This window comes from Nyctereutes procyonoides, unplaced genomic scaffold, assembly GCF_905146905.1.
Source record: "Nyctereutes procyonoides isolate TBG_1078 unplaced genomic scaffold, NYPRO_anot_genome, whole genome shotgun sequence".
Classification (NCBI taxonomy): domain Eukaryota; kingdom Metazoa; phylum Chordata; class Mammalia; order Carnivora; family Canidae; genus Nyctereutes; species Nyctereutes procyonoides.
In genome coordinates, this window is record NW_026575024.1 from 44498601 (window position 1) to 44524618 (window position 26018).

The 26018-nt window shown below is 45.8% G+C and overlaps 1 protein-coding gene across 9 annotated transcripts in view; it reads left to right on the plus strand.

Annotated features, from left to right (window-relative positions):
* Nucleotides 1-26018, plus strand: part of RIN2 (Ras and Rab interactor 2) — a 213502-nt gene that overhangs the window by 176702 nt on the left and 10782 nt on the right. For all 9 annotated transcript variants that reach the window (XM_055344961.1, XM_055344968.1, XM_055345003.1 and 6 more), the window contains 4 exons: nucleotides 689-761; nucleotides 6533-6624; nucleotides 9807-10988; nucleotides 23911-24216. In XM_055344961.1, coding sequence (XP_055200936.1) covers nucleotides 689-761; nucleotides 6533-6624; nucleotides 9807-10988; nucleotides 23911-24216 — 1653 coding nt within the window. The remainder of the gene's footprint in view (nucleotides 1-688; nucleotides 762-6532; nucleotides 6625-9806; nucleotides 10989-23910; nucleotides 24217-26018) is intronic.

Below are 26018 nucleotides of genomic sequence, written 5' to 3' on the forward strand. Positions count from 1 at the left end.
TGTTCAGTGTCCTGCCGCTTGAAAGATGTGCAAGATGGCTCCCCATCTTGCCAGAACATGGTCACTGGGAAGCTTGTGCACTTGGTGGTGGCAGCAGTGGTGGGTGGGGGCGCTCTAAGTAAATGGGTTTTAGAATCTTTCGTACTAGCTTTCGAACTTAAACAAAGGCTAATTTCCTGGAACTTGGTGTCTCCCTCCAAGATTTGTACTCCTTTTGCCTCATGTCTTAACCAGAGGTGGCCTGTTTTGTAAAAGAAGGATGTGACTCAGTAGGTCCACCCAAGAAGGGTCAAGGGCAGTGAGGGTTTTTTCCCCAGCCTTGTTGTATGTTCATGGCCTCTCATGCCAGCCTGACTGGCCCCTCATCCCCTGCCCAAATTTGTGTTTGAATGTTTTAAAGAAAAAGATAGTTGTGCAATTTGAGCCCATGCTGATCTGTTTACCAAGCACCAGAGCATGTGCTCCCAATGAGTCAGGAGCTGAACTTCAAGGCCACGGACTCTTTACTGGCCTGCTTTCTGAGTGACACGCATCCTCCTCACATCTGGTTCTGATAAGCCACAGCAGTAGTTGATTTGAGAGCACAGAGATGGTCCTGCGCAGACGGCAGACAGCACCAGAGGCCCTTCCCTTTCCCAGAATAATGCTCTGGGTCACTCAGATGGTTTCCGAAATCTCTCTTTTGCAGCCTTTTCCCTGGAAGGCTCGGGAATCAGTTTTGCAGATTTATTCCGGCTCATTGCTTTTTACTGCATCAGCAGGTAAGACCTCTTCACCTCTTACAAGTTCAAGCACCTCCTTTGTGTGTACAAAATGAACGGCCCCGGGGCTTCTTGATTGAAGTAGGGCAGAGGGGTCTGGGATGCCTGCCCCCTATGAGATAACTCTGAAAGGATTGGCTGCTGGTCACCAAGTCCCCTCTGCCAGGCTTCAGATCAAAATAATTACCCTGGCCCCTCCAAATTAATATGCCTGTGTCCTCAAGCTGTTCCCATGGCTCTTTTCACCTAGACCCATCAAGTAGGGGAAACAAACATGCATAGACACATACATGCACACACAGAAAGGGACTCATGGTGTAAGCCTGTAACATTTAAAGATCACCAGTAATGTTTCTGAAAACTCTCTGAGGGATGGAGTTCATGCTAGAAATGTGGACTCCTTAACCCAGCCCATAAGTGTTGCATCACTGTCATACAGGCCCACTTGCGGTGCTCATGCCCTTTTTGTAACTAAAGCAACTGTGTTAGGCTACAAGTAAATCACTATGTTAGGAAGCGGTGGGGAGGCTGTGACTTGTTGAAGGCTCCCCCCTTTTCTTTCCTTTCTAGCCATAATAGTTTTTCCAATGGAGTGTTCTTTTGGTGACTCAGAATCCATACTCTTCATCTGCAGAACCTGACATTGCATCCATGTAGGGCCACAGAGCTCAGTTGGCCTCCTTGGCTTCTCTATGTGCCTGTTGGAGCCAATAGAGCCCAGACAGGCATGCATTACCGGGTTGTTTCCAAAGATCTTGTCTCATAGCCATCCTAATCTGAAGCGGTGAAGCTTATTTGGGTTTCCTTTCCTTCTTGTTAATTTAAGGGTCAAGTTAGTTCTCAAAGACTGAGTTATACATTTGTTTTACGTGTTGGGTTAGACCCTCCCAGGGGCAGGCAATGAGCTGTCACCCCAGAAGTCACCTGTCTGGTGAAGCCAGTGGCCTGAAGGTGGAGAAACACTTCCAGTGGGGGCGTCCAGCACTGATTACTTGGAGGAAGAAACCAAGGGGCTTCATCTAGAGTTGAACCTCGTGGGCAAGAGCCCTTGGCCTGTGTGAGGATGAATATCTGCTGCCCAAAGGGAAGAAGAGGCTAGGGCAGAGGCCCCCACTGTCCCTAGGGATCCACACCTGGTCTGATTTGAGGCCAACCAGTTTGGAAAGTGAATTTCAACACTAACCTATTGGTCAGAGGTGAAGTTGGCCGATGCTTACTCTTAAGCATTGGCTTGTTGATTGTCCTGTTGTTGTGAAAGATCATTACATTTATTAAACAGTATTTGGCATCAGCACACAAAAGATACTATCTCTCCCCTCAGTATTCATAATAGACTGGCATACCTGCTGTCTGGGGATATTTGGTGGTTGAAGGAGATAAAGCACACAGAAGCCTTCTCTAAACTACAAAACATGATACCAATATAAGGTGCTTATGGACACATTGCACATTGACATTTTGTTATCAGAGAGACCTGAGATTCATTTTCCTGTTTGTTTTTCCCCAAATCCAAAGGGTCTTAATGTTTTGCTTCTCCTCTAATGCTTTCGGTTACTCATTTACCTAAATCAGTGTTCTTAGTAATCAGTACTTGATTTGACCCAGTCTCACCACAATATTCTTGAAATGTTGTCCTTGGTTATTGGCACATAAATATATTCACATGGAGAAAGTGGTTGGGTTGTCAGCCCCAGTGATCTCCCCAGAATGCATATGCACAGGTGCACTAGCTAGGGAGTTCATGAGTCAGTCAGCATGTGGTTTGACACATCAGGAAGGTACATGAAGAGTAGGGGATGAGGACACAAATGAGATGCAAATCTTGGCCACCAATGCCAGGTAGCTCCCTGTCAGTTCGGCATCATCAGTGTTGTGGAGAGCACTGCCTTGCAGACTTCTATGCATGCTAGCATTACCTGGAATCTTGTTGGAATGCAGATTCTGATTCAGGGGGTCTGGGGAAGTGCCTGAAAGTCTGAGTTTCCAACGGTCTCCCAGGGAATTAAGCCAATGCTGCTGGTCCTACAATTATACTTTGATTAGCAAAGGGCGGCTAAAGGAAAATACATTTCTTAATTATCAGTGGTTAAGTATAATTATCATTTCAGGGGGTTTCTATATATATGCCAGGCACTATACATACATTATTTCTGATCCTCATGGCAGCCCTGAAATTAGGATCATGAATACACCATGGCTCAGAGAGTGAGGCACTTGGCTGCAATCATTCAATTAGTAGGTGGCAGATAATAGATTTATACCCAGGCCTGTCGGGATGCCTGGGTGGCTCAGTGGTTAAGCATCTGCCTTCTGCTCAGGGCATGATCCTGGGGATGAGGATCGAGTTCCACATTGGGCTCTCTACATTGAGCCTGCTTCTCCCTCTGCTTGTGTCTCTGCCTCTCTCTCTCTCTCTCTCTCTCTCTCTCTCTGTCTCTCCTGAGTAAATAAATAACATCTTAAAAAAAAATAAACCCAGGCCTACCTTGTTGCCAGAGCCCACATTTTGCCATCATACAGCACCCCTCCATGGACCTTGGGGTCCAATACACCTGGGTTCCTGGCCCCCCTTATTTCCACGTTAGCTCTGTGAGTGAGTGTGGGGACCTCCCCATCTGTCATATATCCTGTGCTCCTCATCCATGAAATGGAGGACATCAAGCTTCTTCCCAGGGGCCTGTGTGGGTCCTACAAGAGTTACAGTGCTTGTGCCTTAGTAGGTACTCAGTAAAGTCAGTGTTCTTCCCTGACATACAGAGAAAAGTTTAAAAAGTAGATGATATGTGTATTAAAACTCTTGAGTGAAACATTTATACCTAACCTGGCTTTATTTTGTCTGTTACACTGGTTCTAGAATCAGGGCCCCTTTCTTTTTTTTTTTTTTTTAAGATTTATTTATTTATTTATGCTAGACATAGAGAGAGAGAGAGAGAGAGGTAGAGACATAGGCAGAGGGAGAAGCAGGCAGGCTTCATGCAGGGAGCCCGATGTGGGACTCGATCCTGGGACTACAGCATCGCGCCCTGGGCCAAAGGCAGGCACTAAACCACTGAGCCACCCAGGGATCCCCAAGGCCCCTTTCTTTAACAGGATACAGATGACAGGGAAGTGATTGCATGTGTGTGTGTGTGTGTGTGTGAAAGAGAGAGAGAGAGAGAGAGGAAGTGAGGAGAGAGAGAGAGAGACAGAAGATGCTATGTTATACCCGTAGCTGCTACTGTGGAAGAGGACTCATGTATAACATCTAATTTTCCAGTAGATCAAAGCCTAAAACCACCCATTAGTGAAATACAGGTGTGGTTTCCTGTCATATGTGCCATTAAGAAAAATCAAAACTAGCCATGTGATGTTTAGGCTCTAGGTACTGCATTAGACAAGGTAAAAGTTGAAAATAAACATAGGTTGGTTTTGTCATATGTGGCTTTCCCCCAAATTGTCTAAAGAAAGAAGATTTTAATTAAGTTTGTACAGCCATAGAAACATATATTTATGTGATGCTTTGGCGTTACAAACTTCTACTTCCCATTAATCTTCCTTTAAGATTATAATCTGAGTCATTGCCTCTCCCGGGTCAGGCAGCAGCTATTACAATCACTGCCATTCCCTGAGGCTCTGCCTGCTTCATCCAGAACAGGTGCAAGTGGCCAAGAAGGAGGTGCTCACAACATCTGAAGCCAGAGGAAAGGGTCCCTGGAAACAGGGGGTAACCCAGGCTTGACACCTCAGGAAAGAACAGCCTCTTGACTGCCAACCAACATCTAGTATTTATGTGAGCAGTATATTAGAGCCTATGCGACAAATTACATTTTATTCATGTTTTGCTCTTTTCATTGACCTTACTAATTTGTTATTCATTGTCAATAGCTTCAGGGGTTCCAAAATTCTCCAGTCATCCAGATTTAATCTGATTCAATTTAGAATGTTGCCTAATCTTACTGTAAACAACGAGTTATTTGGGATAGTCATTCTCTTCAATGGAAATTTTCACAGCATCTTGTGTAGACAAAATACAGGTGGAAGCTCCAGGTATTGTCCCTCACTTACTCCACCTCAGCCATGCTGTCCTACTTGCTGTTCTTCATACCTGCCAGACCCTCTCCCACCCCAGGTCCTTTGCACCTGCTGCTCCCTCTGCCTAGAAAGTTCTTTCTTTCACAGTGTACTCCCTGGCCCCTTTTAGATCTTCAGTCAGGCTCATGGGGCCTTCTCTGGCCAAGTCTCACTCTTGAATACTCTTTGTTATTCCCCTTTTGCACATTTTTAAAAATCTGTGGCACACATCCCGTTCTCATGTATTCCACAAATTGTGTGTTTGTTCATTGTCATTTGGTGTCCACTGGAGTGAAACTCCATGCAGGCAGGGTCTTTTGTCTGATTGTTCTCAGCACCTGGGACAGTGTCTGGCACATCATAGATGACCATAAACATTTTGTTGAGTGAATGAATGAACTATTTTAAGGATTTGCTTATTTATTTGAGAGAGAGAGAGCATGAGCAGGGGGAGGGGCAGAGGGAGAGGGAGAGAGAGAATCCTTAAGCAGACTCCCTGCTGAGTGCAGAGCCTGATGCAGGACTCGATCCCAGGACCCTGAGATTATGACCTGAGCCTAAACCAAGAGTCAACCGCTTAACCGACTGAGCCACCCAGGCACCCCTGAGTTCTTTTTTGGTAAGACCAATACCACCACTGAAAAAAAAAATTCTTTTTTGATAAGTCACCATTGTTATTTCATATTCATTCATTCATTTATTCAAAACACACTTTCTCCCTGTCTGTATGAGGCAAGGTGTTGTGAGAGCCCTAGGGGGTGAAACATCAATGCTTATCCCCTGTATATGAAAATAAACAGAATTTATTTAGGTCTGCTTTTGCCCTTTAGGAAAAAGCAGGAGATCATGGTCCATGCATTTAGTAGTGGTGACACTATGCCCTGGCCATGGAGAGACCCTGGTGCCAGCTCAGCTCAGCTCCTTCCTGTTGGGCCTGTTGGTCTGTGATGTTGAGTGTGTGTGTTTGTTGGTCTACACATGGTGCCATGCTGCTTGGGGGCAGGGTCGTTGCATAAAGTCCTTTCCATTTGCCTCCCTACTCAGAGCACGGTGCAGGGGTGGCAGTAGGAACATTGCCTGGGAGTGTGGCAGTAATGCCTAGTCTCCAGCCTCACCCAGCCTCCTGAATCAGAGCGTGCAGTAAAACAAGACTCCCAGGGATTCACGTGCACATTACAGATAGGGAAGCATTATCTGAAAACAAGAGCAAGCTTTGCCTTTAGCACACGAAGCACAGGGCATGGGCTCTAGCTGGAAGATGTCAAAGTAAAACCAATAGATAATGGTTGAGAAGCTGGCACGTGTGAGGAAGTGAGGTCATAAACCTTAGTTTTGGATTACACATTCCTGCTCAGTGAGTTGGGGCCCAGTTTTCAGAACATATAGCAAATTAGTACACAATGTTTTACATGTATATCCACCAACAGGGGGATTCTGATATTAGTGCTTAGATACAGTATAGCTACCCAGGAGGGAAACTGGTTCTCACTACAGACACCAAAACCAGTCAGCCTGTCTCTCAGGCTGTCCCGAGTATGTTACCACAGGCAAGAATAGTAACCCTGTGGTCTTGTCCCCAGTAAAGACAGGTTCGGTCAGGCATGATGTAGTGTCTCCTTGGGACATTTCAGTTTAAGCTAAAACATCCCTAGGGTGGAAATGCAAACCAGAGATAGAAACAAGACACATAATTACAAATATTCTCTTTTTTGAAAAATCAGGGACGTTCTGCCGTTTACCTTGAAGTTGCCTTATGCCATTTCAACAGCCAAGACTGAGGCTCAGCTTGAAGAACTAGCCCAGCTGGGACTAAGTAAGTGGGTGCCCCCCTGCTCAGGTCTTTCTTGAAATGAATCTATGGGGCATAGTCCGTGTCAGGCTGGCTGGTGATACATTGTTCCATTGAAAAATCATCCCCATCTCCATTGGGAAGCTTGGCCTGCAGGCCCATGAGCTCCCTGATTCACACCTGTCCAGAGTCTTTTTTCTAAGCCAAACATTGATGACACTCAGAGGAAAGCACTTTGTTTGCCCGGGTAACCCCCACATCTCCCCAGCATCTCCACCTACCCTAAATGTCCAAGTCCTAATGGAACATAAACTTTGTCATGGGTCGTGTCTTTCCTTCCTGTGGTGTCTTACTGGGGAAAAGCAGTGCTTGGCAGAAAGGGAAAGCACACAGTACACCTCACGTGCGAGTTTTGTTCTGGAAGAACACATGGGCATTGATAGCACTTTTGTGCTTTAAGGAATCTGACCCTGCAGGCATCTAGCAGAACATCTGCCTCACTTCCTCTCTTGCTGTTCAATTTCAGTCCTGGTGTTCTGGGCCACATCCTTTATCCTGCCATGCATCCTTGCTCTGGCCAGCTGGGCACTCGCTACCCCCTCCGGCCCCTTTGCCAACACCTCTAAACACAATATTGTGTTTCTGGACAGTGACTGACAATGGATCAGGACATACAGTTCACCCAATTTCACTTCCTTATCCCATTGCCATGTGGAATTTGTGTGGGTTTAACTTTTGAAAACAAACAAACAAGCAAACAAAAAAGCTTTCCCTCTAGATTGGAAGGAGCAATTCTCAATGGAAATGTGAGATTCTGAAATGCAAGTACGAGACCTCCTAGGACCTGTGAGAAGCCTGGAGGTAGATTCAGACTCCCTTCTCAAACTTAGATTGCTGCAAGAAAGTTTCCATATGTGTCTGAGGCCTGTCTGACAGGCAGTTAGGTAGTGGGATTGGGAAACCGATTCCTGGTAAAAATACCATGATAGGATAAATGTCCCTTCTGAAAAGTTATGCCATCTCTCGCAATGAATGGAGTTTCAGATGCCTTAGGAGAGAGCTTAAAATGTTTCCCGAATTTAAGTGACTATAATCAACTAGGTCGCAGGCCTCTTGAGGACCTGCACCAGGTGACCTCGATCCACATAACACCTGGTTCTGTGGTCAGCATGCAGTGCCTACTTTATGCCAGGGCTGAAGCACCGGAGTATCATGGTCAGCGCTTGTGTCCTGCAAAGATAAACGCAAAAAATGCCTTGTTCTGGTGGCCACGGACCAAAAGCAAATGAGGTCTAATTAATATAAACTCAGTTTGTAATTGTCAGTGTACACATTATCCATTTTGTGAAGAGGCAGCCCTTTTGAAAATGCTGAACTTCATTTATTTGTCCTTCCGACCAATGTTTCTGGAGGATCTGCCATGTGGCAGGCTCCCCATCGAGGGCTCAGAGGTTAATAGTGTCCATCCCTCCCTTCCCCCACCACCCAGGTCTATAGTCCATATGGAGAAACACTTACATGGGAGCTAAATGTACTGAGCGTATAAAGTCTAGTAGTGGTGGCAGTAGAAGCCTAAGAAGGATCCACAGGTGGTGGGAGCCATTCCACCAAGACATACACTGGGGGATAGAAATGCATATAAGGCGAGGCAACGTGTGATTTCAAATTTTCTAGTAGCCCCGCTAAAGAAAATTAAAAAGACAAGTGAAATTAATTTTTATGATTTATTTTATTGAATGTAATATGGCTGAAATATTTCAACATAGAAACCATATTTTTTAAGTATTAATGCAATAAAAGCAATATTATAAAAACATTCATGAGATATTTTACATTCTTTTTTGTCATACTAAGTGTTTGAATCCAGTACATAATTATCCTCACAGGGCCTGTCTCAACAGGCATTAAATCTTCATCAGAAACACATGGTCTGTATTTAAGATTTCACTAAATTTACGGTTGAAAACTACATTCACCGACCCTAGTTCCAAAACTACTTAAAAGTTAGTCAGTAATCAAATTGCACATCTGTTTTAAAATTTAATTGATTGACACGAAGTGAAATTTAAAATCGAACGCCTCTGTCACAATCGCTGGATTTCAAGCACTCAGTGGCTCTTGGGTGTTGGATGGCACAGAGCCAGAGAGAAGGAAAGCAAGAGGAAGCAGCTGACATGATGACAATACCAGGCATATTTACAACACAGAGAGGACAGGACAAGGTCTCCCAATGCTAGCCTCCCCACTGTCCCCCATGGTCAGCCATTCTGGGCCCATAGGAAAGAAACACATTCTAGGCAAACACAACAAGGCAAAGCTGTAGAGAAAGAGAATAGAGCTGTTCCAAACGGAAATCACAACAGAGACATTTACCACCATCACTGTCTCCCACGATTTGTGTGGAAACCCGAGTCCCATACGTAGGTGACATAGGGCATTGCTGCGGTAAGCCATGTGCACTGCTCCAAAGAGTGTTGAGTGTATGTAGCCAAAGTCAGGAGGCCTAGAATTTAGGGAGTGTGGGCAGCTAACCACTAAGATAAATGGTTGAACTTGCACTTAGCGTTTGCATAGGTTGGCTGTCCTTTTTTTTCTGCTGATGGGTTCCATCACTGTATTTTTCCTCCTTTTGGGGTTTTAATGCTGAATGTGTAAAACCTTAAGCAGATTGTGTAACATCCCCCAGGCCCAGCTGCCGGTCCTGCCCACTAAAGGGGGAACTTGCCAGGTCCTCTGTGGAGCGCATCTCCAGGAAAAGTGGATTAGAAAGGATGGTTTGCTTTGCGAGGAGGCTCAGATTTTGTACAGCGAGTCGGGGAGCCACACGGCCTTTTCCAGGCTTCTCCAGTAACGATTCTAGTCCTTTCTTTCCTCACCTGTGCAAAGCCTGGGCTGGCTTTGTCTGTTGGCCAAGCCTTTTCTCCAGGGCTTTGAAGGTGAAAAGCCCCTGGAACCTTCCTGTGAGCCCACAGCTGGGCCTGGCAGCATTTCCACCCTTTCCAGTAAGGGAGTGCAGTCAAAGAAAAAAAAAAAAAGAAAAAGAAAAAGGAAACACACACACACACACACAAAGACAACACCCAAGCGTGGCACCTCCCCCTCCAAAGACATGTGTTGTCATGCAAGTGTGCTTTTTTTAATTTGTGAAGGAATGGCCCTGAGAGTACTGTATTTACATTCTTGTGTTCACTGATAATGACTTTCAGATTTTTGGAGCTCTCCAGCTGACAACAAACCCCCAAACCCTCCACCTCCCCATAGGCCTCCCTCCTCAGACGGTGTCTGTCCTGCCTCGCGTCAGCTTTGCCTTATAAATGGAGTGCATTCTATAAAAACCAGGACGCCTTCGGAGCTGGAGTGCAGCCAGACCAACGGAGCCCTGTGTTTTATTAATCCTCTTTTCTTGAAAGTGCACAGCCAGGACCTCAGTGGGGGCCCAAAGCGGCCCTGCACAAGGACTCCCAACGCGAATGGCACCGAGAGGCCGCGGTCCCCCCCACCCAGGCCCCCGCCACCCGCTATTAATAGTCTGCACACAAGCCCTCAGCTGTCCAGGGCTGAAACCCCGGCGAGCATGCCAGAAACAGTCAACCATAACAAACATGGGAACGTAGCTCTGCTTGGAACGAAACCAGCCCCCATCCCTCCACCCCGGCTGAAGAAGCAGGCTTTTTTTCTGGACGCGGCAGGCAGCGCGAAGACCTTGACCGGAGGCCGGCCTCGCCCGGGCCAGGAGCGCCCTGAGCCCCAGGAGCCCCAGGAGCCCCAGGAGCCCCAGGAGCCCGAGCCCGAGCCGGGGCCCGGCACAGCTGGCCGGCCAGGTAGGGCCCCGCCTGCCGAGGCCCCGGGGGATTGCACAAGGGCCGCTGGCCCTGAATCACGGCCCCCGTGGCATGGAGGCGGCCAGAGGCTGAGCGACATGAGCCTTTCCACTTCCTCCTCCGACTCGCTGGAGTTCGACCGCAGCATGCCCCTGTTCGGCTACGAGGCGGACACCAACAGCAGCCTGGAGGACTGCGAGGAGGAGAGCGACCAGGAGACCCTGGCCCCCCCGATCAAGTCCAAGAAGAAGAGGAACGGCTCCTTCGTGCTGCCCAAGCTGGTCAAGTCGCAGCTGCGCAAGATGAGCGGAGTGTTCAGCTCTTTCCTGACCCCTGAGAAGCGCATGGTCCGCAGGATCGCCGAGCTGTCTCGGGACAAGTGCACGTACTTCGGCTGCCTGGTGCAGGACTATGTGAGCTTTCTGCAGGAGAACAAGGAGTGCCACGTGTCCAGCACAGACATGCTGCAGACCATCCGGCAGTTCATGACGCAGGTGAAGAACTATTTGTCTCAGAGCTCGGAGCTGGACCCCCCCATCGAGTCGCTGATCCCCGAAGACCAAATCGGTAAGTCCCCACTTTGCCTTTTTTGTTCTCTTCAGACACAAAAAGCCCCAATAACCTCGTAGGACAGTACACCCTACTGGAGTTCCCTTGGATGAAGTTCTCTCTGGACTTCTAAACAACAGCATTGTCCCTGCCCTCCACCGTTCCCTGTGGCACCCGGGGTCCTGAAAGCAGCCCTCACCTTATGCACCTGCCGCTCCGGCTGCAACCCAGGCTTGCAAGTGTTTGAGGGAGCCACTGATGGGAACTGGCAGGATGGTTCTGTTCTGGGATAGAATTTGCCTTCTGAGGGTCCGATTCCCCACCTGATTTGGTGCTGGGTGTGTGACACAGCGGGGGAGCGTTTCCCGAAAGCGCATCCCTGGCAGGCAGTGTACGCAAATAGAAAGGTGTCTGTGCTGTCTTCTGATAGGGTCTTTCTTCTGCTTTGTTTGGGAAGTATGCTTTTCACTGAGGTATAGTGTATGTTCAGAAGAGTACAGACATCACAGCTGTGCAGCTGGATGAGCTTCCATAGTGACCACAACTGTGTTGACAAGTTAGAGCACAGTAAGCACAACAGACCCACATCTGGAAGCCCCCTGCGACTACCACCCTGTCACCCTACTACCGAAAGGGTAACTGCCCTTCTGGCTTCTGATGGTGCAGAATTCCTGAAGCAACACTGTTTGGGAGTAAGGAAAAAAAGGGGGAAAAAAAGGAAAAGACAAGTTTATTTTGTAATCTTTCAAATAAGTAACATATTTGGTGGTCACGTGAAAGGTGTTTTCTCTGAAATCAAGGGGAAATATTTTCTTTATAACCTCATTGAAGGGCTGAATTGCTAATAGTTACTCTGGCCAAGGAAAATTTGAATTTGGCAAGGCATATTTTTTTTTCAGGACAAGAGGGTTGCAAGGATTTTTTTTTTTTTTTTTTTTTTTTAATTTTAGAAGGTTGACTCTAAAAGGTTCATTTCGGAGACCTCATTCACTGGGCAGCCACAGCCAAAAGAGCTACCCAATATTTCCAGGCAGTTCATAAAGCTAAACCCAGATTTCTTTCTGACTGGGTCTGTTTGTTGAGAGTAGTAAACAGTAGGTGGTAGAGAGTGGTCTCTCTGTCCCTCTCTCCCTTCCTTTCTCTCTTTCTCTCTGTCTCTTTCTCCTTTAAGTAAGTTTCAGCAGCTCTTTGATTTTCTCACAAAGGAATCAAAGCCTTGTTTGTTTTCCCGTGGTTTGAGCCTGGCTGACGGGGCGGGGTGAGGGCTGGGTGTTGCTGAGGAGAGAGGCTGGAAGGAATGCGCCCTGGTGGTGTGCTTGGAACTGACAAAGGTTTCTGGGGAGCAGAGTAGCCACGGAGGCCATCCTGTCCCCTGTGCCAGCAGAGCCCGCCCCTCAGGGGACACCAGCTCACATGCCATATTGACAGGGACCCTGAACCAGTGGAAGAAGCTCCCTTGAGGGAGCCCGTGGGGGGAGCCAGGCGGGTGCTGATGTCAGCACCGAGCTATGTGGCCACAGCGCCGACCAGCCCACAGAGACCAGGCTCCTGAGGCAGCAAGGGCCTTTCCTTCCTTCCTGCGGTAGTAAGCGCCAGAGTGCTGTTCCCGGGACGCTCTTCTGCCAGATTCTTTTGAAGGGAAGCTCAGATACGGTGCTTGCGCTCAGAGCTCAAGGGCTCATTTTCTCTAAAAACAAACATACACTTTGCTGCTTTGGAAGGATGCAGCTTTTAATTTAAAATCTAAGGTCAATGACAAGGAGGGACGTTGACACATATGGAGCCTCTAATAGGAGCCGGGATTCACCAGCGAGGACCTAGTAGGTGCGGCATGTGGGAGAGGAGGCTCACCCTTTGTTGAGACAGCTCAGACTAAATTTTTGCATGGAGATGTGGGTGTGGCCAACTAGGCATTGCCTCGCTTTTTTATTGCCTTGTTTTGGTTTTTAAACTTCCGCATTAAAGCGGGCACCTCCATGCCTCCAGTGAAAGCATCACTCTGTGTTGAAGGTATAGTGAGTGTGCTGGCCTTTTGAAATTAAGAAGGTGGAGCAGCCTGGCTGGCTCAGCGGTTTAGGGCCGCCTTCAGCCCAGGGCCTGATCCTGGAGACCTGGGATCGAGTCCCAAGTCAGGCTCCCTGCATGGAGCCTGCTTTTCCCTCTGCCTATGTCTCTACCTCCCTCTCTCTGTGTGTGTCTCTCATAAATAAATAAATAAAATCTTTTTTTTTTTTTTTAAAAAAAAAAGGAAATTAAGAAGGTGAACCAGAGCAGAGGTCAACCTGAGAAACTCAACACTTGGCCAAATGGAGAGAAAGAGGTGACCCTAATGATCAGAAAGGTGATCCCCTTCAATGTGTAAGTCACTCGATTAGGACTCCGACAAAAAACTGGACTTAGTCTAATTGGCTGTTTTACATATTCATAAGTGAAGTGCTCACTAGTTTACTGTAGACTTGTTCATATAGTCACTCCTTTGAGCCTCATAACCGACACAAGGTTGGTAAATTTATGTAGATATTGTTCATATTTTGAAAATTCAAGAACAGAGGCCATGATATAAAAACTGACTTGTAGAGGGTTTCACGGCTGATACATAGGGGAGCTTGGAGTCAACCCAGATCTTTTCTCAGTTGTTTGCTCATGCCCACCATTTCTTACTTCCTGGAGGAAGTAATTAACTTTTAATGTATTCACTCCAAATGGATTCACTTTGAATGCCATCTCCGGAATACCAAGACTCAAGTTCCTTTGGAACAGGTGTCTGCTAATGCTCCTACAGCCTTTCAAGAATGCCAGTCTAGTCCTGTCCTCCTCTCCCACAACTTCTGAAGGTAATAGCTCTGCAAAAGGAGGTGAGAGTTTACATTTAAAGCCTGCAGATACAGAATGTCCATCCTGAAATCATGGCAAATGGAGGAAGCATTTCACTGGCTTAACCCATGTAGAATTAGAGCTGTCATTCATATGTGAAAAACGACCTTATGAATGTATTGTGTATATATTTAGTATATGGAGGTGGTGCTCATTTGTCTTCTTCAGTGATCTAGAGGAGAGCCAATGAAAACACCAAGCAGCTCCTACTCACTGCCACTTCATCCATGTACTCTTGTCACAACCAATTAGATCAGCACTTTCTTTTTTTTTTTTTTAATTTTTATTTATGATAGTCACAGAGAGAGAAAGAGAGAGAGGCAGAGACATAGGCAGAGAGAGAAGCAGGCTCCATGCACCGGGAGCCCGATGTGGGATTCGATCCCGGGTCTCCAGGATCGCGCCCTGGGCCAAAGGCAGGCGCCAAACCGCTGCGCCACCCAGGGATCCCAGATCAGCACTTTCTAGGTGAGTATAAAATGATAAATAGCCAACCTCAGAAATAAAAAACTACCATTCTAAGTGGTTGTGTCCTAGTATGGAGAATTTACATTCTGTTGAGACTACTTTTTAAAGCATTGTCACCCAAAAGCTCTGCCATGTAGAGGGTCTTGAATAAATATTAGTTAACTGACATCAGCTTCACTTTCCTGGTTGGGGAATGATGAAGCCAGTGGGGATGAGACATGGTGAGTTCCCGGGTAACTCAGCTCCCTGTTCATTCCAGGACCACATATCGTTTCCCTTCTTGATTGCTCTCCACTCATCCCCTTACCCCACACCCTACAAAGTGGTACATGAAAAGACAAACAGATGGTTTGACAAAACTGTACACACTTTCAGGTCCTACTCAAAAGTTTCGGGATCAGTAACTTCATCGACAGTGAGGTATACTCATTACTGGTGTGTCCCACCCTATAAAGTAGAGATCAGGTGTGACATTACTCATTATTTCATCATGAGTTCCTCACTGGTGAGCTTACACATCATACCAGTTTTGCTCCAGGCCTTTTCAACCAATAGGACAGATTAGTTCAAGATTTCTGATCATGAAAATCTCTGCTCAGTAGAATTGGTTTCATTTTTGAGGTTAGTATTTTGATTTTATTCAAGCAAAAGAATCTTTATTTCTGATCTGATGTTAATCTTGGGAAATCCCTCTGTTTTCAAGTTTGTTTCAAGAAAAACAAAATTTCTCCAACTCCAAAAATCTTGGTAATCCCAAATTTTCTATTTCTTTTTTTTTCCAAATTTTCTATTTCATTCAAACTTTCCCCCACAGACTATCAACAATAAAAAGAGCCAAGTGTTTGTATTCCTAAAAGCCAAGAGCAAAAACAAAACAAAACAAAACCAAAAGCAACCAATAGTGTTCTGCTTTAATTGCTATATACTAACACATGTATTCTCTCTGAAGAACATTTTAATTATTTAAAGAAAAAGTATCTTTAAGCTCAATTCGTATTCATGTGATTTTTTTTATACCGAAACAATAATGAAAAGTGGTTAGACTGCAGAGGGTGTAACATGAATGAGAAAGGGGTTTTAAAGTGATTGTCTAGGAGTTAAGCAATTACAGCTACTTTGCTTCATAAAGCTGCCTCAAGTTTCAATATCTAGTGAGTGTGACTTGCTTTTTCATTTTTATTCACCATTTGGTTCAAGCCCTTGAATTATTTATTATCTGCTCTTTCTTAGATTAAAGGTCATTCTGAGAGATGTGACCAGAACAGCATGTTAGTGCCAAGTGGAGATTAGAACCTTGAATCTGACTTTTGATCTAGACCATGTGACCATAACACCTGCAAGGAAGGAATGTCCTTGTACAGTTAGCAAAAGGCAGAAAGGAGAAAGATTGACCTCTTGCAAGATAAAAACGCCTACATTAGTTTTGAAAATTAATTTAAATAGAAGACCCCAGGAAGCACCTCTTTTTTCCTATGGGGCATCATTTCTTGTACAGTTTTTACTTTAGGGCATCAAAAATTGGGTTAATTCTGTCAACTAAAAGAAAAGTCACCTTGGAGTTAAGGTTAAGTTAGGAGTCCCTGACTCCATGATACTCTGTGCAAGGAAGTGGGTAGCTCAGAAATTCAGAGTAAGAGAGCCCTTGTTAACGAGGTGAGGACTGAGATGGCATCATAAAATAAGGCTCATAGAGATGTCTGCACTAGAGTGTTTTTTGAGTATATCCTGAGAATCTTCCATCTCAAGAGAGAGGTCAGCCCCCACCCCAGGCAGGAAACATCACCAGGCAAAAGAGGAATCTCACAGCAGTTGAGAGCGTGAGCAAGGGGACACTTGAAAGGCTGTGCTAATTGAAATGGAGGCATCAGAACCTTTAAGAGTTGGACACGTCTTCTGCTACTCCACTCTTGCCAACAGAATGGCCCCAATGGGCTGTCTTACCAATAGATGGAGCCCTCACCATCCAGGGACACCCCAGGCTCGCCTTGCTCCCCCTGTCTGTCTACAGGCCAGGGCAGGAGCACCCCTCACCTGACCTCTAGGGACAGTGTCCACTTTGGAGACTCTCCCTTACTGGCCAGACTTGGAGGCTTCTTTTAGAAACCAGAAGTCATAGCCTGCTCCCTCTGTCAGATCCAAGAGTATGTGTTAAATGCATACTGTGTTTTTAATAGAAGCAAGTGAAAGCCCCCATAATCCCTCACTGGTGTGTGGTTCTTGATGGTTTATGGAGCAATTTTATGCATTGAATCCCCTTAAATCCCCTTAATGCCTTGGGGGGGGGGTCCCATTATCCTCATTTTTAGAGATGAGGAAACAAAAGCTTAGCGAGGTCACGCCAGGGTACAAATGGGACTGAACCAAATCATGTAGCGGGCTTTTCACTTTTCACACCACCCAGGGCAGCTCCACTGCCTTTCGGGGCTGTTTAATGAGGAGGGAGGAAGAGTGTGCTGGGGAGGTCACCATAGCAGAGGGGACCTGCTCTCCAGAGGCTTATCATTGATGTTGTTACCCTGAATTTAACAACTTTAAATGCTGGCCCTTCCCTCCACCCCCTCCATTCTCTGTTCTGCAGGAGCAGTACACTAAGCACTGCCCACAACCGAGGGGTGAGGCTAGAATTCAGCCTCACCTCCCCGAGGCCAGAGGAGCTACATAAATTATTTAAAATTTTTCTGTAAGGAAGATTAGGTGCTTCTCCAGTGCTTTGAGGTTTTTAAAAATATATTAATTTATTTGAGAGAGAGAGAGAAGGAGTAGAGGGAGATGGAGGAGAGAGAATCTCCAGCAGACTCCCTGCTGTGCATGAAGCCCGATGTGGGGCTTGATCCCAGGACCCCGAGATCATGACCCGAGCCCAAACCAGGAGTCAGACGCTTAACCTCCTGAGCCACCCAGGTGCCCCCTCCACTGTCCTTTTTGGTTTTACTGTCCTTTTGCTAAGAAGGTCCTGAAATCAGGCCAACAGATTCCATACATGAACAATGACATGAACATAACCTATACTTTCCATAACTCCTTTTCTTGAAGCACACCAAAATGAACAAAAAAGTAAACGAGTCACCACCCAGCGCTTGGTATCTTTATTTTGGGTGGGATTTTCCTTGAAATGAGAAAGCACCCTTGGTTATTTGTGGGCCAAAGCTTGCATTACTTACAAAACTTAAAGCAAAACTCAGGTTACAGGACATCCCTGCAGGGTGATAGGAAGCTGCGTAGGGATGGAGCCGACTGCCCCACAGCTGGGGGATGGCTTCATTGCCAGAGTGCCGCCTCCTGTATTCTGCAGAGGTAAGGAGAAGAAACACAATTTTCATGTAGGGACATTCCAGAAGGGTTTTCAGTTCAACTCAAAAGTCACTTTCGGAGCACCTGCTACCTGTAGGCCTCCCGCCGGGGACTGCAGCTGGCTCACGTGACTGCCCCCAAGTCTGGTGCTCAGAGCAGAGAGGTCTAGTTTGCTCTATGCCATGGCAGAGGCCTCAGAGAACACCAAGAACCCAGGGAGCAGGGAGGAGGCAGACAGGCAAGGCTGCGTGGGAATCTATGTTGGTAAAGGCAAGGAGCTCACCAGCTGCAGGGAACAGCATGTGGAAAGGTGCAGAGGTACAGATGGGCTGCAACACTGTTGCCTTCAGTGAGAATGTGGGTTGCTTCTTCAGGAGGATATGGAGCAAAGAAGGAAAGGCAAAGCAGGGCTGCACCCCCAGAAGCTGAGTCTTCAGGGTGGTAGAAAGCATTTTAGAAAAATCACTCCAGGTAAAGATTGAACTCTTTAATGATCTCTGTAGCCCAGGTACCAACCAATTGAATCAGATGCCAGCCATAAACACCTGCAGGCCAGTGCAACAAACCGGGAGGCCAGGGGCATGGGGTAGACAGACACAGCAGCACAGCAGTGTGACCCGGCCTTCCCAATGAGTAGATCAAAAACTGTCAGCAATGAACCGAATCCACCCTTCATCTCTCACACTTGCTCATCCGAAATGGGGCTGGGGGCTCTCCAACTCTAACTTCCTCTGAGAGACAACCACTGCCCAAGGTGCTCAGCTTGTCTGTGAGTCTAAGCTGTTAGACAGGGGACAGAGTGAGACTGTGACAAAACAGGCAAGCTCAGGGCAGGCAGGGGAGCCAGACTGCACATCGTCTGCCTTTGTATGTCTCTGGGGGTGTAAAGGGCTGAGGAAGAGTAAGAGGGCATGAGAGAAAGAACAACGTACAGAAAGCCAGGCAGCTTTTCGATTAATTCATCAGTGCTTTCAGTTCCCATTTCAAACCTAGTAAACCACAGTTAACACAGAAGAAAACAAAACCAAACAGACCTGAATCATTAAAAAACCTGGAATCCCAATCCCAAGATATACACCTCGCATTCAAAAATAACAGGAAGCCAGTGATTCTTGCCATTTACAAGGCGACAGATGCATATGAAGTGCTCACCCTGTGGGATCTCACCCTTCCAGCCAACAATCCCACTGGGGAGCTGTAAGTGATCCCATTTTATAGATGAGGAAGCTGAGGCTTGGAAAGGTCATCTTCTTACCTCAAGGCTACAGAGTAGAAAAGGGCTCATTTGTTCTTCACATGGAACCTGAGAGCCACTTGAGCACCATGTGGTCCACTTTTTAGGAGTAGTGTGTACAGAGGATTAGCAAAGTTCTCTTGTGGCTGCCTGGGTGTCACATCCCAGCTCTGCTAAGACAGAACGGATAAATTTCTCAGCTGAGGGCAGAAGTGTGTGGTGTTTCAGAGTACATGCTTAGGTGAGACTGTTGGGTTTGCAGTCCCAGTTCTGCTGATGATGAGCTGTGTGTGTTTGGTCATGTGTCCTAACATCTCTGTGCCTCCATTTCTTCACATGTAACATGAACTAGACACTGTTGTGCCTGCCTCCCTGACACCCACTTACCTGTTCGATTGCCAACTGCCAGGGCCTCCGACATCTTGCCTGACACTTTCTCACGCCACCAGAACTCTTGTCCCAGGCAGGTGAAACAGCTGGGAGATTAATGCCCCCTTCACTCCCACGGAGCCTGAAGGGAGCAGGTGTATAAATACCCCAGCTGCCTCCCCTCTGGTGGGACAGCCCTGAGGCACGCTCTACCCTGTGTCTTGGACCTCCCTCAGGGTGAGCTGGGTAAGCTCCGGCTGCCCCCAATACTAACTGGCTTAATAAAGCATGTGGCATTGGCTGCCTGTGTCCCATCTCACTCCCCTCACGTGCTAACAGCGCTTCCCAGGATCACCTCCCAAATGAACCACTCACACTTGAGTCCTCTTCTCAAGGTTGGCTTCCGGAGAACCCAAGCTAAAACAAATAGGGGTTATGTACTCGTTTCAGCTGAAGGGTTGTTTAAATCCTAAATCTGTGTAAAGTATGTAATAGTGCTAGGAAGCTGAATGAACACCGGCAATGTCAGTAATAATCCTGAATCCAATTAAGCACCCAAAGGAAGATGGGTTAGCACAAAAAGAAAATACTGAACTTGTTTCACTGTGCTGGTACAAGGGAGGCCCATGGTGCCACCTGACTTGTTGGCAGCAGCCACCGGCTTGCAGTTCGTCTCCATCACCCACCCGGGGAGCCATTTGACTTCTAAGCTGCGTGTGCATCTATCTGCACAGCGAGGGCTAACGTACAGTGGGGGCCCACCAGTGCCATCCCCTTGAAGAACTGCAGGGGCGGAGCCTGATACATTGTAGCAATTACACATGTACAACTTCACAATGTGAAATCTCAAACATGAGCTGCAATTTATCTTTCCTATTAGAAAAAATAAATACCCAGAATGTCAGAACTCAACCAAACCAAGAGGCCATGGGACCTCCTCTTTTATCTTTGTCAACTAACTTTAGGTTGCAGCCTGTACATTTTGAACATTAGGTCGTTTAGATTCTGGGTACTGTTAGAATCTCCTGGAGAATGTCAATTATGATTCTGTTTTGGTCTGGCAATCATTAAGGGTCCTGGTTCTGTCTCGCCTTCCTTTGGGCAGTGAGTCAGATGGCAGTTCAGAAGTTCGAGGCAATGACAGAGGTGAAGCGACTTGGCCGAAGCCACTTAGGAAGATAGAGCCCGGCTGGCTGCCAGGCCTCCTGTTGCCCGGTTCTTTGTGAGGCGTGCCTTCTGGGCACCTCACCCTAACCTTCGCCTCCCGCAGTGGGGAAGCAGAAAGGACTCACACCAAGCTGACGCATGAGCCAATCTTGTGGCGGTTCCCTGCCGGAACTCTGACCTTCTCTTGCGATTGGCTGATCAGCTGATCCTCAGAGTGAAGCCACAGAGACAGAGCGTCTGTCTCCCATTCCCAGCCGGGGAGGGACGGCTTCACAGCGCTGGCGGGCCCAGGGGAAGGCTTCCTGTAGATGACAGCGCCGGGTCTCCTCAAGGCAGGGAGCAGCGACGCCTCTGGCCATGCTTTTTACCGTCGGAAACAATCCATAGGATCTATATGAATGTTTTCAGAAAATGTGCTTCCAGTTTTGGTCATTCAGCTAACAGGGCAGGAGTAAGGAGTAGAGTCCTGGAAAAGAATGTAAAAGAGACCAGTCTTATTTCTAAATTATGACCTTTAAAAAGTATACTTTAAAGAAAAAAAACCATCTAACACTGGTCTTTTTTTTTTTCTATTTTGAATTTTAAGAGTGGATCTGGCAGTGGATCGCAGGTTTTAACTGTCCTATCAAAAGATTTCCACAGCATCATTCCTGAGGGTGGGAGTCTGTAGCACAAAGACCAGTGTCCCTTCCCTGGTGTCAAAGATGAGTTGCATGAGGGTCCCCAGGAGCAGCACAAAACCTTATGTAGATGATTCAGGTTAGTGCTCTGGCTCTGAGGTGACCAGGCTCTCCTTGAAGTTAAAATTTGCCCTTGGGGGTCAAGGTGAAAACCTCAAGCTGATCTCCAGTTGTTTTCTGTCGGCTTGATTTAAACATGATTATTGTAGCTTGCATTCATAAAATGTGCAGATCTTAACTGCTCAGCCTGGCAGATCTTCACGAATGAGCACATACATGTAGCCCCCACCCAGATCCAGATACAGAACATCTCCATCTCCCCAGAAGGGTCCTCCCACAGCCTCATTTATTCCTAGGGGTACTGCCATCCTGACTTCTGTCATCATAGATTCAGTTGTGCCTGCTTTTGAATTTTATATAAATGAAATGCTAAAGGAGATACTCTTTTATGCCAGGCTTCTTTCACACAGTGTTCCATCTGTGAGATTCATCCAGCTGTATCTGGAGAAGCAGTGTGCTGTTTTTCATGGAATAAATCTTCCATTGTCTGAATTCCATTCTACGAAGATATCCTTGTCTCCATTCCATTGAGATGGGCCTTTGGATGGTTTCCAGTTTGGGGCTATCATGAATCATGCCGCTATATCCATGTTCATGTACAGTCCTAATTAATGATGAGCGTGACTTCTACCCCCCCCCCGTGACCTCATTCTAACAGGGTAGTGGTCACTTAACATGAATGGTGCTTGTGTAACCTTGAGATAGAGTGTAAAAACCGGCAAATGTTTATAAAGCAACCTGAACTTGAGAATTAAGAGGTGATTTACTTTGGAAAGCAACGTGATTGTTTAAAATACTTGTGCAGCCTCAAGCAAGCCATTAGATATCTCCAAATCTCTGCTTCCTCAGTTGTAAAACAATAGTATTATGCAAAAATAAAAGAATTGCTGTAAGAATTAGATGAGCTAATAAAGTAAAGCACATAGAGCCTACCCCAGCTGAATGCTCAGGTGTCAATTGCTATTACTGGCTTTTCAATGTAATGATCACTTAGGGTAAAGTCAAAAATGCTAAAACATCACACAGTTTTATTAACACAACAGAACCAGTGTAGACCAAGTAGTTTGTTTCAATGCCAGATATCAAATGAAAATGTTCTATTTTTCTTCTTCCTCTATAACCTCTTTTTCTTCGACCTTGACTTCTTAGTTATAGAAAGCTCTAAATTTAAGCAGAGTTCTCCTGGATAGATGGAGGGGAAGGAAAAAAAACAAAGTTGGGCTGGAGAAGCAAATCATTGTCAGCATTAACTTTGGCATGAGTTTTAACTCTCGGTTATGGGAAAATCATTTTTGGTGTTTGTGCATCTGGCTTAGATTTCTCTTTGTTCCCGACCTTCTAATAATAGGTGGTAATTTGGATGCAATGTGATCTGATCCAGGGTCAGGAATTCCCAAGGCCAGAGAGATAATTCAACTATTTCCACGTTTATAAGGAAGTAGATCGATGGGCTTCTAAAAGGGAATCACATTAAAGTCTCAGAGATGAGGTCTGGCTACCCAGGTAGCTTTGATGAGGACATGCAAACATTTGAGATTGGAAAGCTGATGTTGAAAAAGCAGAGAGATTGTTATTAAGTCTTCTTGGGTCTGGATCTCCAGATTTTATGGTCACATTACTGTCGGCCAAGAAAGCTACTTCATTGGGCAACCATTCAAAGAAAGAAGGAAAAATAATGCCTTCCACACCTACAGGTATTTCCAAACTCTGACCAGAAACGCATTTCAAAATTTTTTAAATTTTTATTTTGAAATCATTTCAGACATACAGAAAAGTTGCAATCGTGTCTACCCTTTACCCCCATTCCCTGAATGTTAGTCCTTTGTCATGTTTCATTCTTCTCCTTTCTGTTTGCTTACACACACACACACACACACACACACACACACACACACCTGCACAGGCTTGGGCACACACACACACACAGACACCCTTCTTTTTTTTTAACTATTGCAGACATTGTGTCCCTTTAGCCCTAAACAAAAACAGAGACATCTTGTTACAAATTAACAGATAAAGTGTTCACACTAGTACTTAACTGCAGACTTCATTCAAATCTCATCCAATGTCCTACTGATGCTCTTTATAGCAAACAAAATAAAGAATTTTGGGTCCAGACTTCAATCTAAGATAACATGTGTATTTAGGTGAATTTATCTTCTCTGGAAATATTTGAAGAAATCTTGACTCTTCCCAATTAGCAAATCTCCCCTTTAACATATTTGGGACACCTGCGTGGCTCAGTGGTTAAGCATCTGTCTTCAGCTCAGGCCATGAACCTGGGGTCCTGGGATCAAGTCCTGCATCAGGCTCCCCACAGGAAGCCTGCTTCTCCCTCTGCCTATGTCTCTGCCTTTAACTCCCTCTCTCTCTGTCTCTGTCTCTTGTGAATAAACAAAATCTTTTAAAAAGTAAAATAAAATAAAATATTTACTTACCTGTCAACTGGATGATCAGTGGAGGGACTGGGTCAAAAGAATGCCTTTTAGAATATTCACCTGTGCGCATGGGCCAGGGGGCATAAAAGTAGTTCAAACAAATCAATTTCATTGTATTGACTGCAAAAGGAACTGTAAGAATTTATTAGGGAAGACTCATTTTCCTTGGCTTTACCGAAAAACGTGTTGGAGTGTGAGGAGTGTGGGGCTGCTAGGTTTTGCTGGTTGGGCGGGTGTGAAGTCATAACCTGTCCGCCCTGTAGCCAGTACAGAATTGCAGCTGTCTATTCTGAGAAAGCAGACCTCGGGTTTCTTCTTCCTTCAGACAAGGGTCACAGTAGCTGCACTTTCTTTGACAGATGTGGTGCTGGAAAAAGCCATGCACAAGTGCATCTTAAAGCCCCTGAAAGGGCACGTGGAGGCCATGCTGAGGGACTTCCACATGGCCGACGGCTCGTGGAAACAGCTCAAGGAGAACCTGCAGCTTGTGCGGCAGAGGAACCCCCAGGAGCTGGGGGTCTTCGCCCCAACTCCTGACTTTGTGGACGTGGAGAAAATCAAAGTCAAGTTCATGACCATGCAGAAGATGTATTCACCGGAAAAGAAAGTCATGCTGCTGCTGAGGGTCTGCAAGCTTATTTATACTGTCATGGAGAACAACTCAGGTGAGATTACCCAAAGTCCAAGCTCCTTGCACATCCCACCGGGGCCAGGGGACGTGGCTGGTGACATGGCTGGTGACACATCAGGCTTTTCGATTCCGGATTTCTCTTTGTTTCAATCTCTTGGTTTCACCAAGCAGCTCACAAAAATACAAGTGTTAACACTAGTATCTGGCAAATCGGTCACTTGTAACAGGTTGGTAACACCAAGAAAAGTAAGCAATTGAGGCAATAAGATTATTTTATGATACCGGTTGATGAAAGATTTAGTTCAGGGCAGTAGATACAGATTCAGTTTCTGGAGACTGAATTCATATCCTCCCTCTGTGAATGAATTCATTACCTATGGGGCTTTGGCAACCTTGATCTACTTCTAAACTGAAGTTGAAAGAAGTTTCAACTGTTGTTGAAACTGACCCTGTCCTTTATAAGGTGGGGATTAGATGAGGCAATGCAGGCATAGCCCCAAGCATGATGGAAATATCAGCAGTTATTACTACATTCTGGCCAGTGATGGTTTGTGTAGATAATCTAGGTCCAGCATGTGTCAAACAGAGCATTCAGTAATGATGTGGCTTCATTACAACTATGTCATTGGTTCTCCCGTTTTTGCTACAAGCTGAAGCAATGTAATTGAATTCGCAAAAGAATCACATGGTTCAAAAGTAAGTCCTCCTATTTCCTCAGTTCTGCTTCTTATGAAATCCACGAGTGACTGTGATTCGTAGCTAGTGATTGGGACCTTTGTAGGTTTCAGTGAGCCTTTGATCAACTTTTCCTCATGGAGAAGCAACAGAATACACAGGCTGATTAACCTCCACTTGGGTAGACAGGAATGTGTGTGCCCTTTGCACGTTGTTGGGCAAAGACATTAAACTGTGAGCTCTTGAGCTGGTCATGACAGCGTATGAACATCACCTCTGAAATTTGCAAACATATTTCACATACAAGAAGTATAGTTTCTGTAGTGCAGACAAGCATTGACATACATTCTAAAATGGTGTCTGCATAGGATTATGTTCTTCTGATGCACAGTTTTTCAACCTTAGCACTAATGACATTTAAAATGGATAATTCTCTGTTGTGGGGGGGGCTGCTTCCTGTTTGGAGTTTATTGGCATCCTGGATGTCATTTGCACCCCACCCTCTAGTCATGACAGTGAAAAATGTCTCCAGACAATGCCAAATTCCCCTGGGTGGGGGTTGGGGGTGGCACAGTCACCCCAAACTAAAAACTCACTTATGTAATGAAAAGTAGCAATAAGGCCTAAAAATTTTTTGTCATATTAATCATATGTAATCTATTCGACATATACTGAATTTGCACATTTAAATAAATTAACTGTGTGCTCACATTGAACACAGAGCAAAGTTTTTCCTGGTCTGAGCATGCTGATGATTAATTTCCACAGAAACCAGAAGGGGAAAAAAAAAAAAAGAAAGCAGTAGGGAACACATTAGAATTCACAAGGGACTAAGGTAATAAGTGGATACTTAGTAAATGCTTTATGATATTACTTGCTGAAAGTTAAACTCTTTGCAAGTACTCTGTTCTGTTGTATAACCTGATGCATATCATGAAAGCATGGAGAAAATCTTTCATGTATTCATTGACTCATAGACATTTCATTCTGAAATTGTAGTTTGGGTTGGTCTCTGACATGAGCAGCCCGGAGGGTCACAGGCTGCTTAGGATTCCAGAAACACCCACCTCTGTTTATGAATAGCACATTTCCCCAGATGACTCCTAGCTATCTAATAAAAGCAGTATGCGTGGGATATGAAAGAAAGAAGTGCTGGTAAAA